The 16,822-nt window shown below is 32.3% G+C and overlaps 3 protein-coding genes across 4 annotated transcripts in view; 2 read left to right on the top strand and 1 right to left on the bottom strand.

Moving 5' to 3' along the window:
* The window catches only part of LOC143042788 (uncharacterized), a 42,924-nt gene extending 39,430 nt beyond the window's left edge, over positions 1–3,494 (top strand). For both annotated transcript variants that reach the window (XM_076215245.1, XM_076215244.1), the window contains exon 15: positions 640–3,494. In XM_076215245.1, coding sequence (XP_076071360.1) covers positions 640–855 — 216 coding nt within the window. In that variant the 3' untranslated portion in view covers positions 856–3,494. The remainder of the gene's footprint in view (positions 1–639) is intronic.
* Positions 3,495–5,279: 1,785 nt separating this feature from the next.
* LOC143043653 (uncharacterized) lies at positions 5,280–11,306 on the bottom strand. The gene is made up of 7 exons (XM_076215858.1): positions 11,168–11,306; positions 10,418–10,481; positions 9,873–9,972; positions 8,345–8,416; positions 7,209–7,457; positions 6,016–6,111; positions 5,280–5,377 (listed from the first exon to the last, which is right to left on the bottom strand). The coding sequence occupies exons 1-7, from the start codon at positions 11,236–11,238 to the stop codon at positions 5,370–5,372; spliced, it is 660 nt and encodes a 219-aa protein (XP_076071973.1). The 5' UTR covers positions 11,239–11,306; the 3' UTR covers positions 5,280–5,369.
* Positions 11,307–12,422: 1,116 nt separating this feature from the next.
* LOC143043652 (uncharacterized) lies at positions 12,423–14,415 on the top strand. Its single transcript, XM_076215856.1, has one exon. It carries the CDS (start codon positions 12,428–12,430, stop codon positions 14,387–14,389), a length of 1,962 nt encoding a protein of 653 aa, XP_076071971.1. The 5' UTR covers positions 12,423–12,427; the 3' UTR covers positions 14,390–14,415.
* The last annotated feature ends 2,407 nt before the right edge of the window (positions 14,416–16,822 follow it).

Here is a 16,822-nt window from a genome sequence, read left to right as displayed (position 1 = left end):
TGATTTATTTTATGTAGTTGAAATATATAAGGCTTCTACAGGCAGTTTCATTCGCATTTTTTTTTGGGCACTAGCTGATACAGTATAAAAAACACAATGCCGGTACATGTAGCACATAAAACAAAAAAAAAAACATAAATAAAAAAACAACATGTAGATTTTTGGATAGAGAAATGTCTCGACATTGAAAAGAAATTTCCAAAAGTTCATAAAAATTCAGTTTACTTTCTTGTGTTGAATATTGTTGGCACTCTGACGATTCTAAGCAAAGTTATTTTCGTGTACCTCAGAAATATTAATACAATATTAATATTTAGGTTATCACAAATATATTTAAGAACATCACTTGTTTCAAAAGGTATAAATACAGATTTTGTGGGCACAGTGAGTTCAAATCTTCTTGAAAGTTGCCTGTGCCTATCCTCATTGATCCTTAAGTTTGGCAATTTCTTTTCCATCATAGAAATTGAACCTTGTACAAAAGAAAGTGGCTCACCCATGAGATACAGAAGAGAAAGACAAAATTAACATGAGCTGTTGTGTAGGCTAAGAATTAAAGCAGTTATAAATATAACAGCTTGGCTTAAATTTTTAAATAAGATGTTATAAAAGTTATTTAACAATTCTTGCTCTTTTCAGAATTCTACTCCCAAAGAAGATCCTGGCGCCAATCCCATGATGTTACAAATACAGAAGGAACTTGGAATGATTCCTGCCGACACTGTTGTCTCATTCCCCGCAGCTAACGTGATCTCGGTCTCACAACACGACCATACGCCCAAAGATATTAATCCTGATACACCACCTGAACCGGAAGGTGACACTACCACCAAAGAGGAGATGGCTCCGTCATGACCCGAGTTGTAAAAACAAAACTAGTCATTCCTTATCTGTGATTTTGTGTGTACTCTTTTATAGATATTGTGAAAATGTTGAAAAAGAGTTGCTGGAGAGAGAAGGATTTGAAATGCTTTCAAAGATTTGATTGATGAAATTTCATTGCTAGGCAATTTATATGATTTCTTAGTGCATTCTATGAATTGTGCAGGAAGTAAAATTTGTTTGTGACCTTGGAAACAGGAACTACAATGCAATTAAAGGTCATGGAAGATCACATGACTTTCTAGCTGGTTCTTTGAATGGATCAGGTTGTTATCTGTGGAAGACAGTTTGGACACCAGGGATACAGTTTTAAACTGGTTCCGTTTAGCTCTAGAGCAAAGAATTGAAGGTGTATAGTGGTCTGAGCCATACCTTTCAGTATAAACTATTAAAGTGATGACAGCTGGCCTTGATATTGGTCAAATTTCAGTGTAATAGTCATAGTATGATGTTCTACTGTCTCAGCTCAAAATATTGTATTATAGTACATGATATTTTTCATTTTGTTAATTGGAAATTTTTGTTTTGAAAGCATCGACTGTTAACACGTTTCTTTTTATGATCAGTTTCTTTTGATTTTGTAAACAATGATTATTTGTTAAATTTGTGTCACAAACTTGTTATTACAAATTTATAAAATTACTGGTTATTCATGTAAATGGTTATTTGAGAGGTTTATTGTGACAAAAAAAAAATTGTAAAAATATGAAAGAAAGGTATATTATGAAGGTGGGATGTTATTGGCTATTTGATTTTTTTGTCAATTCAAATACATACTTTTCATTGCACCATTTGCATGATCATTTTCTATACATGTTAAAAATCCAGTATATTTTGTGGTTTTGAAGTTGTTTTCCTGATATGTGATAAAATTGTCCTTTATAATGAAAAGTAAATGCATAAAAATGGCATATGAAGTTGCACATAATGGCAAGGGTCACAAGAATGACAGAAGTGATTTGAAAAATGGTGTAAGGAACACAGGAAAAAAGGATATACACATTTACATTCATTTCTCATTATCATTTTCTCATTATCATTCCGAAATATAAAGTGCTATGAATTAATTTATTTGTATAAAGTTTTGATTTGTAAATTATTATTGTTCAAGCAGATAATATTTCAGAAATATTCCTGGAGCAAATTTACTTCGAGGAAAAATTCACCCAAAAATGTACAAAGTATTTGTCTTGATTTTGAATTGTTGTTTCTAGATACAGAATTTATATTGCTTCTATTTGTGAAAAAAACAACTTTTTGGGGCCTAAAAATAAGTGTATGAATGGGGCATTCTTACCTGATACTTAACTATGTTGGGTTATTTTTGGACATTATGCATTGTTGCAACACTTACAGTACATGTCAAATAAATGTTGGTATGGTTATTAAAATTCTTGTGATCAGGCTTATTTGTTGAAAACAGTTTTGCTATAATTGTTATGCATGTTAAATTGAGTTTGTTTGAAAACAGTTGAAAATTTTAAAACTTTCATTTATAGAAAAAATTCTTCATTTTTCAAGTTCAATATGACATCATTCATTATAAATAATAAAATCATTCATTTGAAAAAATTTGCATTGCAGAGTGCATTATTTATAAAGGGTATTTGGGAAGAAATTCCTAGTAAACTATTCATAAATTGATAAATTCAAGAAAAGGTAAAGTTAACAAAGCATTTCTAACAAAGAAAAAAAAATGCTATTGTTGATAATTTATGTCATAAAATAACATTTGATTATTAAAAATAAAATTTGCGTTGAGGCAGAATTAGCATTGTTTTGTGTGAATTAGTAGACTTACATTTAAAAGTGTTTATTATCACAAAGTGCAATAATGTAAGTATGGACGTAGTTATTTGATGAGTTGATTTTTTACTTTATTTTTATACATATACTTGCAGTTGAAAACTCATTTTAATCAGACATTAGCAATTGTCACAATAATTCCATTATTTTTCACAAATTCAGAGTTTATTTTTTCATGTATTTTTTTTCCATTGTATGAATGTAGGATGAATATGAATTATTTTTAGATACTTATTGTTTTTGTTTTAAACTGAATTCTTAAAATCGGCAATTGTATTTGGATGGTTGAAAAATTACAAAGATATTTGTTTGGAAAATCTCCTATTTATTGACAGAGGAAATTTATATTTATATTTACGAACCAGTATAAATCTGGTTTTGAGTTCTATTTATTTTCTGGTGCTATTTTTTAACGCTTTTTCACTGGAAAAATGAATTTAAACAAATAGTAGATAATTGACTCGATTCACCATTTTCAACACTAAAATTATGATTGATTAAAATAATCTATAAACATTTTTTTTTATATAACATGAAAATTCTTGTGGATAATTTCTTTATGGATTTTAAGATTTATTCATTATAAAGATAAAACGTAAGTTTTCATCAGTTAAAAGATAAAAACAAGGTATTAAAGGTAAATTGTTGTTTTAAATGATGAGTTCGAAAGTGTCAGTTATTTTATTGTTGTGATGAATGAAAGATTGAATATATATGCTGTGAATGAAAAGTTAGTATGTCTGAATGTTGATATATTTTTTACAATCTTATCCTTCAAAGGAGGCAATAAAAGGATATAAAAATGATTAATGCGTTTGTTTACTTTAATTATTGACACACCCCGTCACCCGCTGTTCTGATATCATCCTCCAGAGTTCATCCATATCAGCTGTTTGTCACTTTTACTGACCTAAATTATTTTTACTAGAACTTATCATTGGTTAAATTGTTTCCTCAGAGCTTCAGGTCAATTATTATTTTGCCCCTGCCGTAGTGAAGGGGACCTTAAGTTTTACCCTTGTCCGTCTATGTATGTCTATACTTGCGTCTCTAACTTTAGTGTGCTTCAACCAAATGTTATGAAACTTAAATATACACAATGTTTATTACCACAAAATACAGACCAAGTTTGAATTTTTGTGGTTTCATTTTAACTGTTCTAGAGTTATGCCCTTCACAAATTATAAAAGTGCTGATTTTTTTGTGTCTGTTCTCTTTCTTTAGTTTGCTTCAACCAAATGTTATGAAACTTATACAAAATGCTTATAACAACAAAACACAGACCCTTCGGTGCTTACAAGGAATTGGATTAATGTTATCCAGTTTTGTCCCTTTATAACTTTATATGATGTGCAAGTGGGGGCATCATCTGTGTCCATGGGACACATTCCCCATTTATTTTTTTAGGTTAGGTTGTCCGAAATAAAGCCAATATCTTGATCATAGGGCAATGTCAGATTTTGCCATCACTTAGCCTTCCTTTGTTGTACTCTATAAATAGTAAATATACTCAGCACGGTGGTAATTGTCAATTGAAATTTTGGTTAAAAACTTAAGTAGAAATTTGAAAAAGCAAAAAGATCTTCAAGTAAGTCAACATGGCAAAACAATATCAGAGTTCTATATATATTTTAGTTAGATTGACTCCTGATATACATCTCAACTGCAAACACCAAAGACCAAATGGAGCTTCTTTCACCATCTGTTTTCTAATATTTGTTGTCCAAAAGGAATCATTAAAAACGTCTTCTCTAAAACCTATGATTCAGATTGGAAAAACTTTTCTAAGACCAACCAAAAGGGGTAAACTGTTCTATGTAGATCGAACAACTTTTATTATGGGTGCACTGGACTACAATCTTAATTGACTGACTAGAATTATCGGTTTTCCTATTGAAAGTTGATGGTTCTATTCAGGCACTCTGGCTTCCTCTACCAATTAAAACTTACCGCCAGGAAATAGCAGAAAATGAAAATGGTGTTAAACACTGATCAATCTATGACTATCCAAAGAGATTTACTTCAAAAGGGACAACATTGTTTCCAAACCATCCAATCAACCAACAAGCATGGGTATTCTAACTTATATTAAATTTATTAAATTTAAAGATTTCAACAAAGAGACATGTCTAGGAAAAACTTCCATAAATCAAATTATATTGATTCATGCTATTTATAATGTATGAAGGATCACATTGTGAAAAGTATGTTTTTGTTTTTTTTTGTGGTCTGAAATTCAAGATGGCTAGCTGCCACTATACAAGACAGATATACAAAGGACTACAGAAAGTAACTGCATAAAACTTTCCCATAAAAACTCATTTGATGCAAAAACCTTGATAACTGTCATAACTGAAACATCTTAGAAAATTTATCAAAACTAAGCACAAATGTTCCAAGATGAATTGAAACAATTATAAAAATCAGTTGGCTAGACTAACTACAGTACTGTCAATCATCTGGTCATATTGGCAAAATATTGAAAAGTCATGTGAGAACAAAAATCATATTTTATTAAACAAAACAAAAAAAAACATTAAACAAAATTAAACAAAATTTCCACCAAAAAAAAAATGAAATAAAAAACTTTGAAAAATAATTTTATCTTCTTCTCTCTCCATACTACAGCCTGAGATCACATGGCTTCACCTTCCTACGCTTTTATAAATAGTACCTTCTTCTTACAGACCTGAAATGAGAAAAGTTTGCACTAAAGCATTCATATAATATGTATTTCTCTTATAAATAAAGACCGTTTTCTTGTAAATTTAAGATGTTTCACTTTATAATTATATAACTTCTGATGTCACCTTTTGTTATTTGTATATGTATTGTTTTATATATTGTAAATTATATGCCATAATGTATATATTGTATTTGATGAACTATAGTTTCTAGTTAATAAAGAATTTAAATTAGAAATGATTTTTTTTTATCATAATCGGTAATGAAACCAGCAGATTCAGTCATTTTGTAAAAGGGGAGAGGTTTCAACCCTGGCTCACCATAAAATGTAAACATAATTATTAAAAAAAATTTAAGCAAAATCTACCCTCGGATCCACCTCCCTAGATCAACCAATGTGCAGCAATACAAAAACACTGCAATAAGAGATGGGAAGGCGAACGTACACCCTTTCAATTGGAAAATATATCATTTCAAATATAAACTTGTTCAAGCACTTTCCCATTCGATCCTCCCAAAATTGTATTCCCTTTTGTTGAAATACGCCCTTTCATACGTCCTGGGTCTGACATTCAGAGTTGGCGCAAAAATCTCAATAATAAGATTTTTTTATTGAGCTTCCATTGAACCAAGTAATATTACCTTCAACAATGAGTAATCTGTCTACATCATCTTCCGCTTGGTCTAATAAGTACCTATTATATTCATTTACTGATTTCAATGACTTCAACTCACTCTCTGTTAAATAAAATTTTACAAGTTCTGAAAATTATATTCATTTTAATTGTATGGAAAATCATGCAAATTTCATAACGCACAATAATCTACTAACATTCACGGTATAGCTGTAAATAAAATATGGATATATTTATGTGAAATGATAGCTAATGAGTTAACTATCTACTATAGACCAAAAGACGTGGATGTAAGCAAATACAGTTCACCTTGCACGACAACAAGGAGCTAATCTTATAATGTATAGCCACCAAGACATGACAAAAACATTCCCCCTCTCTCCCCCCCCCCCCAATAGAAGATAAACCCCAAAAAAGCAAAGTGATTTATGTACAGAAAAATAAATCAAAAGAAAACCAAATATGATAAAAAGTATTCAACGACATCCACTCCACGATGAAGCAGGGTTTATCTGATGAGTTAAACCTTTTTCGACTGAATTGTATTGTTCGTTCTTATTTTGTACCTTTAAACCACCATCCCAGGTTATGGGAGGGTTGGGATCCTGTACCAAGTCATGGCTTGAGCCTGTAATTCAGTGGTTGTCGTTTGTTGATATGTTACATATTTGTTTTTAATACATTTTTTGTACACAAATTAGGCCGTTAGTTTTTCTCGTTTGAATTGTTTTACATTGTCATTCGGGGTCTTTATAGCTGACTTTGCGGTATGAACATTGCTCATTGTCGAAGTCCGTATGGTGACTTCTAGTTGTTAATTTCTGTGTCATTTGGTCTCTTGTGGAGAGTTGTCTCATTGGCAATCATACCACAACTTTTTTCCCCTTTAAAGGTGACCATTAGATCGATCGATCAATCAATCAATCAATCAATCAACCAATCAATCTATCAATCAATTCAACATGCAAACAAAGAAACAATGAATCAACCAATCAATCAATTCATCGATCAATCAATCAATCAATCAATCAATCAACCAATCGATCAATCAATTTAACATGCAAACAAAGAAACAATCAATCAATCAATCAATCAATTCTTGCTTGGTTTCGTCAACTATCAATCACATTCAAATTGTCAATTTTTGAATCAATTAAATAATACTCAATCATTGTTTTATTCAAAATTATAAATTCTTACCAATAAATTTTTTAAGTCTGCTTAGTTCAGCGTGAACGTTTGCCTCTTCGACATGAGCAAGCATTGTGATCAGTGGAGTCTCATAATAAGGGGCTGCCTGATTATTCCAATTTTTCTTAAAACGGGAAAATTGGACAGACAGCCCCTCAATTTCTGCCATCTTTTGATCCACGTCTTGATCAAGTTTGCTGCAGGATCTTGCTAGCCTCCGTAACGGCATCTCAAGGGTTGAGTTTTTACTTCTAGCATCTAGATATATAAATATATATTAAATATTACTTCAAAAACATGCCAGTTGTTCGTTTTTTCCCCTCTGTATTTAAAAATACTTTTGAAAGTGTTTTAAGATTACGGAGGTTTTTCACCAGATCTAGCAAACCTTCATAGTGGCATCTCAATAAAAAAATAATAATCACCGAGAATCTTAATAACATGAGCAAAACGACGGCTGTCACATGTGGAGCAGGATCTGCTTACCCTTCCGGAGAACCCGAGATCACCTCTAGTTTTTGGTGGGGTTCGTGTTGCTTATTCTTTAGTTTTCTATGTTGTGTCATGTGTACTAATGTTTGTCTGTTTGTCTTTTTCATTTTTAGCCATGGCGTTGTCAGTTTATTTTCGATTTATGAGTTTGACTGTCCCTCTGGTATCTTTCGTCCCTCTTTTAAAATACATATTACTTTAAAACATGTCCCCAGTTGTTCGTTTGTATTTACTCTGTGCTTAAAAATACAATTGCAAGTGTATTCAGATAACGTATTGTGTGTTTGTACGCTCTATACCTTACATGTACCTATTTTCTGGAATAAAATACATAAAGTATCGACAGTTGTCTAAGCCTTTTTTTCATCACCTATCAATCATTTAATCAAGTTATGACATAAAATTTAAAGACTATATTCTGGTATAAAATAGAGAAATTATAGATGCATTAAGCTGTATTTCTATCACCTTTCAGTCAAGTATCAGAAATTTATTTCAAACAGGCAATTAAGACGCTGATCTTAAATCAGGAAGCGGTGTAACGGAATTTAAACGGTGTTTTTAAGCTTGATGTATCTTATCGGTTTTTAATAGAAAAAAATCTGTCTCAACCGGTCTTTTACAAAAGACTATATGTTAAAATGTAGTATTACCTTCAAGATATGGTTGTAATCCAGATATAACTTTATCGTTTTGAATAAATGTAATTTTCATAAATGCCAGTTCTACAAAAAAAATTAAGATGAACACATAAAATACGTTTCTCAGAGACCAACGAGTTTTAAACATTTAAGATCTGTACAATTTAATTCATGTAGTGTATTTTCTTTAAGTGAACAACCCTTCAACTTTAACAAAAAAAAAGGGGGGGGTCTCTAATAATAGAAATATTTTTATCCCCAATTTGATGGGAAAATATACTATTAATCTGGCCAATCAGATGACCCCCATACCTTATACAGTGCTTAATATTAAAAAAAAGTAGATTGATAGCGTTGAAAAACTGAAAAAAATAATTTCGCGCTAAAACATTTCTGACTCACGACAGACACAACACCATAATCCCCCCTGTGAAGTTAAATGAACCAGTGTCTGGAAGAGGGCGTTCAATTCTCTTTTCTTAAATGTTTTAGACCATTTTCTTTGTATTTCGGTCTAATTTTCGCTATGTTTTATTATTTTGAACCATTGTTTTGCATAATTGTTTCCTAATCGACGAATACAATAGTTATCTCAACAGGAAAGTTAGTGTCAGTTTTGTTGTTTGCGCTTTTAAAAAATAAACAATTACGAGATGTGGTTTGATGTTGGGTAACATCAAAATTATACCTTACAATTTACAATGCCTTTGAGACAAAGATGAGTAGCGATGATTCACTTGCTCTAGTGTTTAACCCTCCTTAACATGTCAGGTACCGTTTAATCCCAAACTCAATCAAACACCGTTTAATCCCAAATCCCGTCACATACAGTTCAATCCCAAACTCGCCAAATACCATTTAATCCCAAACTCCGTCAAATACTGTTTAGTCCCAAACTCCGTCAAGTACTGTTAAATCCCAAACTCCGTCAAATAACGTTTAAAATCCCAAACTTCGTCAAAAACCTTTCAATCCTAAAGTACCATTTTATCCCAAACTCCGTCAAATACCGTTTAATCCCAAACTCCGTCAAATAGATATAGAAAGATGTGGTATGAGTGCCAAGAAGACAACTATCCATCCAAGTTCCAATTTATAAAAGTAAACCATTATAGGTCAATGTATGGTCTTCAACACGGAGGTTTGGCTCACACTGAACAGAGAGCTATAAAGGGACCCAAAAATACTAGTGTAAAACTATTCTAACGGGAAAACCAACGGTCTAATCTATATAACAAAGTACCGTTTAATCCTTAACTCAATCAAGTATTGTTTAATTCCAAACTTCGTCAAGTACCGTTTTATCCCAAACTCCGTCAAATTACAAGTATCGTTAATAATCAAAAAATCGGAAACAGTGGTGATGGTGCTTCGCAAAACTATCAAAAATTCAACAGAATGGTGATTAAAAAAAGCCGTGGTTTCCCGTTACTTTAAATAGAAAAATTATCCGACTTACTTCATGGACAGTGTACATGAATAAGTATACTAAAATATTATTTCTTAAATCATTTAAATGCTGAATGTTTATATAACTAACCTTTTATTAGCCTTCTATTCAGTTGACGGCGTTTGCGGACAAGATAAGCTATCATAAAACATATAAAAACCAAAGCGACATCTACAGGATCAATAGTATCCTATAAAATAATAAGAGCAGCATAAACATGAAGTTTAAAGCAAGACTGAAGGTCAATAGGGAGGACTGTTAACATGTGCTTTCGAATTAGTTTCTTTAATCTTATTAATTTAATTTTGTGTTTTTATATCGTTATCTTTCAATCTATATGATGTATATGTACGCATGAATTGATTTGAAATTATAAATGCGTATGAAATGTCTGTCCTCAACAAAACTCGTCTTGAAATGATGTGTCACTTTTGCTTAGTGTTGAAGGCCTCCGTGTGACTTTGAGATGAAGAACAGCAATTAACTATCGTTTCTTTGCTTTTGTTTTGACAATTGCTTTAAGTTGTTTTATTCGTTTTCTTCCATATTATTAGGTATCTGAAGTTAATACATTTCTTCGTAATTACCACCAGATATTAAGCAAGCAATAAACAATCAATCAATCATATACTTACCTCAATATGTCTAATGACATCATTACCAGTACTTAGCAATCCATCGATTTCCAGAAATTTCGATCTGAAAATAAAGAAAACGAAATTAATAAAAAAAAATAATTTTAAAACCGTCCGTTTTATAAGGGAACAACCATTAAATGATTTAACTTCAGGGGGTCTGAATCCAAATCTTCTACACACCTCATAGTGTCAAAAAACTTCTGGTTCATACAAAAAATCATTGACAAGATAAATCATATGTTTAAAAAAAAAATAGAAACCCAACGGTTGAGATATTATTTGTGATCCGTAATAAGATGAATAACTTTCAATGGTAGATGTATTCTACTTGTATTTGAATGGAGATGTAAGTCAGAATGCAAAACATATTTCTCTTTAAGATATTGAGCATAGTTGGTGCATGGTCTCGTGGTAAAGTGTTAACCTCTTATGGGAAAGGTCGTAGGTCTTTATCCTTTGAATTGTTGAACTTTTACATGAAATTACATAATAAAAATAATAATAATGATAATAAATATAAGATCAATAATGATAATAATGATAATATAATTTACTTACTTTATATAAATACATGAAATAAAAATTTCAAGAACTACAGTATGATTGTTTTTTTTGTTGTTGTTATATTTTTCAATTATAATCGCTGCAATATTGAAGTAGGTAGTTTCGAAAAAATGCAATATTCCTTTTAAAGATCTATACACCAAGAATTCGATAAAAGTATAAAAAGAAAATGTTTCTACATACCTAAGCAATGACTCTTTACGAACGGTTGTCGCTTGGAGCAGAAAACATAGAAAGATAAGGGAATAATGCATCTCTAACTTTCTCGATTGTATATTTTACGTCTCTAGTCGTCCTCAGTCAATATATAATCTCCCGAAAATCTCAGACGTTGTCAAAAGTAACGTCACACGTCACAAAGACAGACGAATGTAACGCCATCTAACAAACTGACTGCCTTGTTCATCGTAATATCTTAAAATTTATTTGGAACAAGAAGGGGGACGGGGTGGGGTTTTTTTTTATGGCCAGGGGGAGGGCGGGGTTTCAGTAAGATAACAAATGTCAATGTCAATGTATTCAACATGATTAAAACATGACTGTACTTTTATCTTAATATTCCACTTTTCTATTTGTGTTTATGTTTGTGCTGTTTATTTTTTTTTCTACATTTTGCAGTGGAAGATTGCCGAAATACCCCACTCGGAAATCTTTGAACGTAAAAAAATATAAAATAGCAAAACGGGATATTTTCAAACTCTACCAATTTATATTTATTAAAGTGCATAATTCACCAGCGATGTATTTTTTAAAGATTATTTTGACAAAATTGAACCAAACCTGTACCTAAAACTTAAACTAAGGCCACGTAAAATAAAATTGTGTTTCCTTCTACATCTTTGAAAAAATGAGGTTAGGTTGATAGGGAATAGTTTTTATTTTACAATCATTTTTTACATTGAGTCTATGGGCCGGAGAAACATTCTGACTTAAACAGTGCTTATTAAAAAATGACAAAAAAAACCTTTAAGGTAAGCTATTTCTAAGCTTTAGTTATCAGGTAGGTAGGGAAATAGGAAACGTATCTAAGGGAAATAGGAAACGTATCTATTATACTTAATTTGGCCTAAAAGCTAATTATCATTTCACTACTTGATTTTCATTTATTATTGAAACAAAAATCATATAAATATTTTCTTAATTTCTCGTCGCTAATGCCCCCTTAATAGAGCACGTACACATCAGCTGTGCATTATCTAGTTTATAGCACAATAAGAAATACGAAATGGTGCCTATGTCTTGTGTTAAGTATGTTTGTTTATATTTTGCAATATATTTACGCGAAAAAAAACCTGGTCCCACTCTGAAAGACACGATCCGATTAATTACCTCGATAAAAACATTTTCCGAGCTTATCAATATACCTACCGTGATACATTTAAGTTGATTAATACGGGGAGTTTAGTTTATTCAAAACAAGGAAGTTGTTTACCTGTGTTAGATATGGCAACGGCTGCAACAGGTGAACAAGAATTTGACATTTTCACTTGCCCGATATGTTTAGAGAAACTTAAATCTCCTAAAAGTTTACCATGTTCTCACAGCTTTTGTGAAGTATGTATCGGTGAGTTTATTTTATCGACAGAACGTCGGACGGGACACAAACTTTCGAGTTACCCTTGCCCAGTTTGTAGATCTGATGTCACGCCTACCAACCCAGAGGATGAGATATCACAGTGGACATCGGCATTACCCCAAAATGTTACAATATCAGCACGAATGGACCATTCAGAATCTTCGAAACAAGAGTGTCATCTATGCAAAACAGAAAGCATTCAAAATAAAGCAACACATTGGTGTCGGGATTGCAGTGAAGCGTTTTGTGACGACTGCTTACGAATTCACAACCGTATGAAGATTTCTGTAAATCATAAGGTTGTGAAAATCGAAGAAATCAGAGTGTGTGACAGCGGAGGCGAGCCTGAATTTAGTTTGATTTCTGATAAATGTTCAGTTCATACCTCAAAAATCTTGGTAGCTTTCTGTTTTGACCATCAAGAACTTTGTTGTTTGCTCTGTGTAACAGCGCAGCACAGAAAATGTGATAATGTCCAAGCTTTTGAAGAAATGACAAATCTTAATACGGATGGAATCGAATTTTTTGAATCTATATTGAAAAAATTAAAAGCTAAAGCTGAAGAATTGATTGAAGAAAAGAAAAGCAAGTATGAACAGCTTAGCGGTTCTTTCAAAGATATCGAGTTAGCCGCTAAAACATCCGCCACGTCAATAAAAGACCGAGTCGATATTCTACTGTCATCATTTTTGAAGGAGCTAAATATAGCACGCGATGAACAAAGAATTGTTTTCGACGATAAATTAAAAGCAGGCGGTAATCTGCTAGGCTACGTCATTTCATTGATGAAGACTACAAAGTCTGTTCGAGAGTATGGCACATTGAACCTCATCCTAATACACCTCAAAAGGTCTGAAAATGAGTTAAAATCTAGAATTGAGGAAACAAGATCAACTTTAAATGTAAAATCAGTTGATGGAGCAGGATTTGCTATCAATAATAAATTGCATCAAGTAGAAAAAGCAGACGGTTTCGGGATAATCGAGTTTGCTTTAAATATGCCAATTTATTTGAATGAATTCATGAATCAATTGGGTAGCTGTTTAACAAAAATTAAACTAAAATTGAGACACAAAAAAACAATGTCTTTTGAGTTTAATGTTTGTGCTATTTGTATGATGGACAAAATTATCTTATTGGGTGGCGGTGCTGAGTTTGGGAAGTTAAGTGCTGTTAATTGTGATACTGGCACATGCATAGCGAAAATTACTTCACAAAAAGGGATAAAAAGACTGGCTTACGATACCGAAACCCTTTCTATTTTTGCTTCATGTTATGATGTGCACATACATATGTGCAGGTTACATGAACTTGAATTCAAATCATTCAAAGAAATTAAAATCGGCGGTCAGTACAATGGTGGACTATGTATCTTTGATGGGTTCGTGTATATTATTGTAAATGAAGAACTGAAAAAGATGAAGATTGATAACCAAGTCAGCGGTTTACAGAAGTGTTTTGACATAAAAACAAAGAGCTATAGTACCTCCAAAGGACTTGCGACTGATGGAAAAAACAAACGTTTGCTGTATACGTCTGCCAAGGGCGAAGTAGTAGCAACAAGAACTGATGGCTCCGAAATATTTTGCTACAAGGACGAGCATATGAATTTTATAGTTTCCGTTGCCGTTAATAATCAAGGATGTATAGTAGCATGTGATCAATCTGGTAAATTGCATGTGATATCAGAAGATGGAAAGCAAAGGAAAACTCTGTTAGATAAGTTTGACAAAATCAAAGAACCACGCGATCTTTGCTTTGATAAGTCCGGCAAGGTTTTGTTTGTTTGTGGAGACAAGTCTGTAGAAGAATATGAAGTTTTGTACTAACTAAATAAAACGTACTTGTGAATGTTTGTTAATTGTAGATCTTGTCATAAACAGCAAATGTTAAAATGTGTCTAACAAAATATCCCCCACCCCTTTAGCAATGGTAGTCGCTTTATACTCTTGTGCATATTGTTTTCCATGTTTTTTTTCCGTGGACAGTTAATTATGAACTAGTGTGTCGGTCTAGTACACATCAGGGTTCATATCTACATCACATTAACATGGTTTCATCCGGTAATGTATGTTATATTTGCCACTGGACACTAATCATTATCAAACGTCCCCATGCTTCATCAGTGAGGGCAATTTTATTCTGATTTTAAAATTGTGCAAATTAAGAAACCCATATTATTTAATTTGAGCTCTTTTTATCTTCATATTGGAAAACACTTTTCCTTCTAGACCTGCTGTTAGTATAATTTCCAGCAATAGTGTTTTATTATATTAATGTTCTTTTGTTCCCACGATAACTTAATATGAAATAATTCAAACTTTTCTTCCAATCTTTCTCTGTTGGATTATAATTGTTGCTTTTTCAAAGGTTTATTTTACATATTGTTCGTTATATTAGAAAAAGGATATAAGGTATACATCATTAAGACAGAGAGGACCCCTCCCAAAAAAAAAACCCCAAAAAAACCCAAACAAACAAACAAACCAACAACAAATAGAAATCCCTAACACTAGCGATGTCTTTCCCCCCATTCGACCCTTATTTCAAGTATCTACCCAACAGACATTTTGTTGTCATTTTTGTAAAAGCACCATTATAAAGTCTGACTATTTTTATGCCCCACCTACGATAGTAGAGGGGTATTATGATTTTTGGTCTGTGCGTCCGTTCGTCCGTCCGTTCGTCCGCCCGTCTGTCCCGCTTCAGGGTAAAGTTTTTGGTCAAGGTAGTTTTTGATGAAGTTGAAGTCCAATTGACTCCAAACTTGGTACACATGTTCCCTATGATATGGATGGTCTTTCTAATTTTAATGCCAAATTAGAGATTTTACCCGAATTTCACGGTTCACTGAACATAGAAAATGATATTGCGAGTGGGGCATTCGTGTACTGAGGACACATTCTTGTTATTGTATAAACTTGTGAAAGGTTGGTGACCTAGTGAATAGTTTGTTTTAAAAAAACCCGACAACACGGTATTGAATTTTAAAGGCAAAACCAATGCAATTCAATACAAAACCTGAAGGATCCCTTACACGTTGTTACGTACAAACAATTCAGGTGGCTCGGGTGTCTTCTTCCATCTTGGATTTTGAAGAAGCCGATAACTTTGGTCTAGATATTTGATGAAATGTGCAAATTTTGAGAGTTGTATGTAATTTATATAAAAAAACAACTTTTTATATAAATATAGAAAATTGTGTGTTTTATTATAAATTAATAAATGTAATTTCTCAAAAAAACTCCTTGTTTTTGTTTGATTAGATTTTTTTCAATTTTGCAAAATAAGGGGAGATAACTCAGATCAAGAGTGAAAGAAGGAACGATTTCATACATTTATTACAGATGAGTTTTTTATAGTTGTTTTTATGTTTACCGTTGGCATAGCAATAGAAAGATGTGGTATGATTGCAAATGCTAATGCGAAAACTATCATGGTTACATTATTAAACGAGGCTTGTATATTTTCATATTGAACGATAAACGAGAAGACATTGTAAACTGTTATTGAGAAGAATACTTACGTTATGAGTAATAGTGTATTGTGTAAATGTCACATTTTAATATTTGACTAGTAGCCATTAAAATTATATTTTTGGGGGCATTGTTCAGAGTAGCCGTCTTCTTTAATGATCTTTGTAGTTACCAAATGACATGTTTCCAGATGTATAACCACCGATGTCGTACAAAAAAAAAACAACCTCAAGACCAAATGAAGAATGACAAATATACACACAATAATTAATTATTGTGACGTACCAACCCGCGGTAGAGACTCGCTAGAGCCCCGCTGGAGTTATCGATGGGTCGGTCTCGTACGTACCGCATTGTGATTAGGTTTCCGAATCGTGAAATAATGTAATCATGAATTGCCTGTGTACTGTTGGGTATTCTGTCTTGGATACATAATTTTACTATATATATATATATAATAGTAGTTGTTATCGGCTTGACATGTACTTTTAGTAACTGTAAACACTCTCAGATCAGTACTATGTGTCTTCAGTGCTTTTGGTAGTTATTGTATTTGTTTATATCGATCTGATGAGTAAAGCCCTTTTCAACTGATTTGTATAGTTCTGCTGTTACTAGTATATCATTGTCATATGTAAAAAGGCAGGATCGGACGTCCGCATTCATATATGCATGTTCAACCCCGCCATTTTCTGTATATAGATGCAGGTTAGAAGCTGGATTTATTATTGTTGTTTGTCGCTGTCCATCATATTTGTTTCTCGATTTATTGTGTTAAAAAATCTG

Source organism: Mytilus galloprovincialis, chromosome 8, assembly GCF_965363235.1.
Source record: "Mytilus galloprovincialis chromosome 8, xbMytGall1.hap1.1, whole genome shotgun sequence".
NCBI classification, from domain to species: domain Eukaryota; kingdom Metazoa; phylum Mollusca; class Bivalvia; order Mytilida; family Mytilidae; genus Mytilus; species Mytilus galloprovincialis.
Note: the sequence above shows the minus strand (reverse complement) of the source record. Positions and strands in the feature narration are given on the sequence as shown.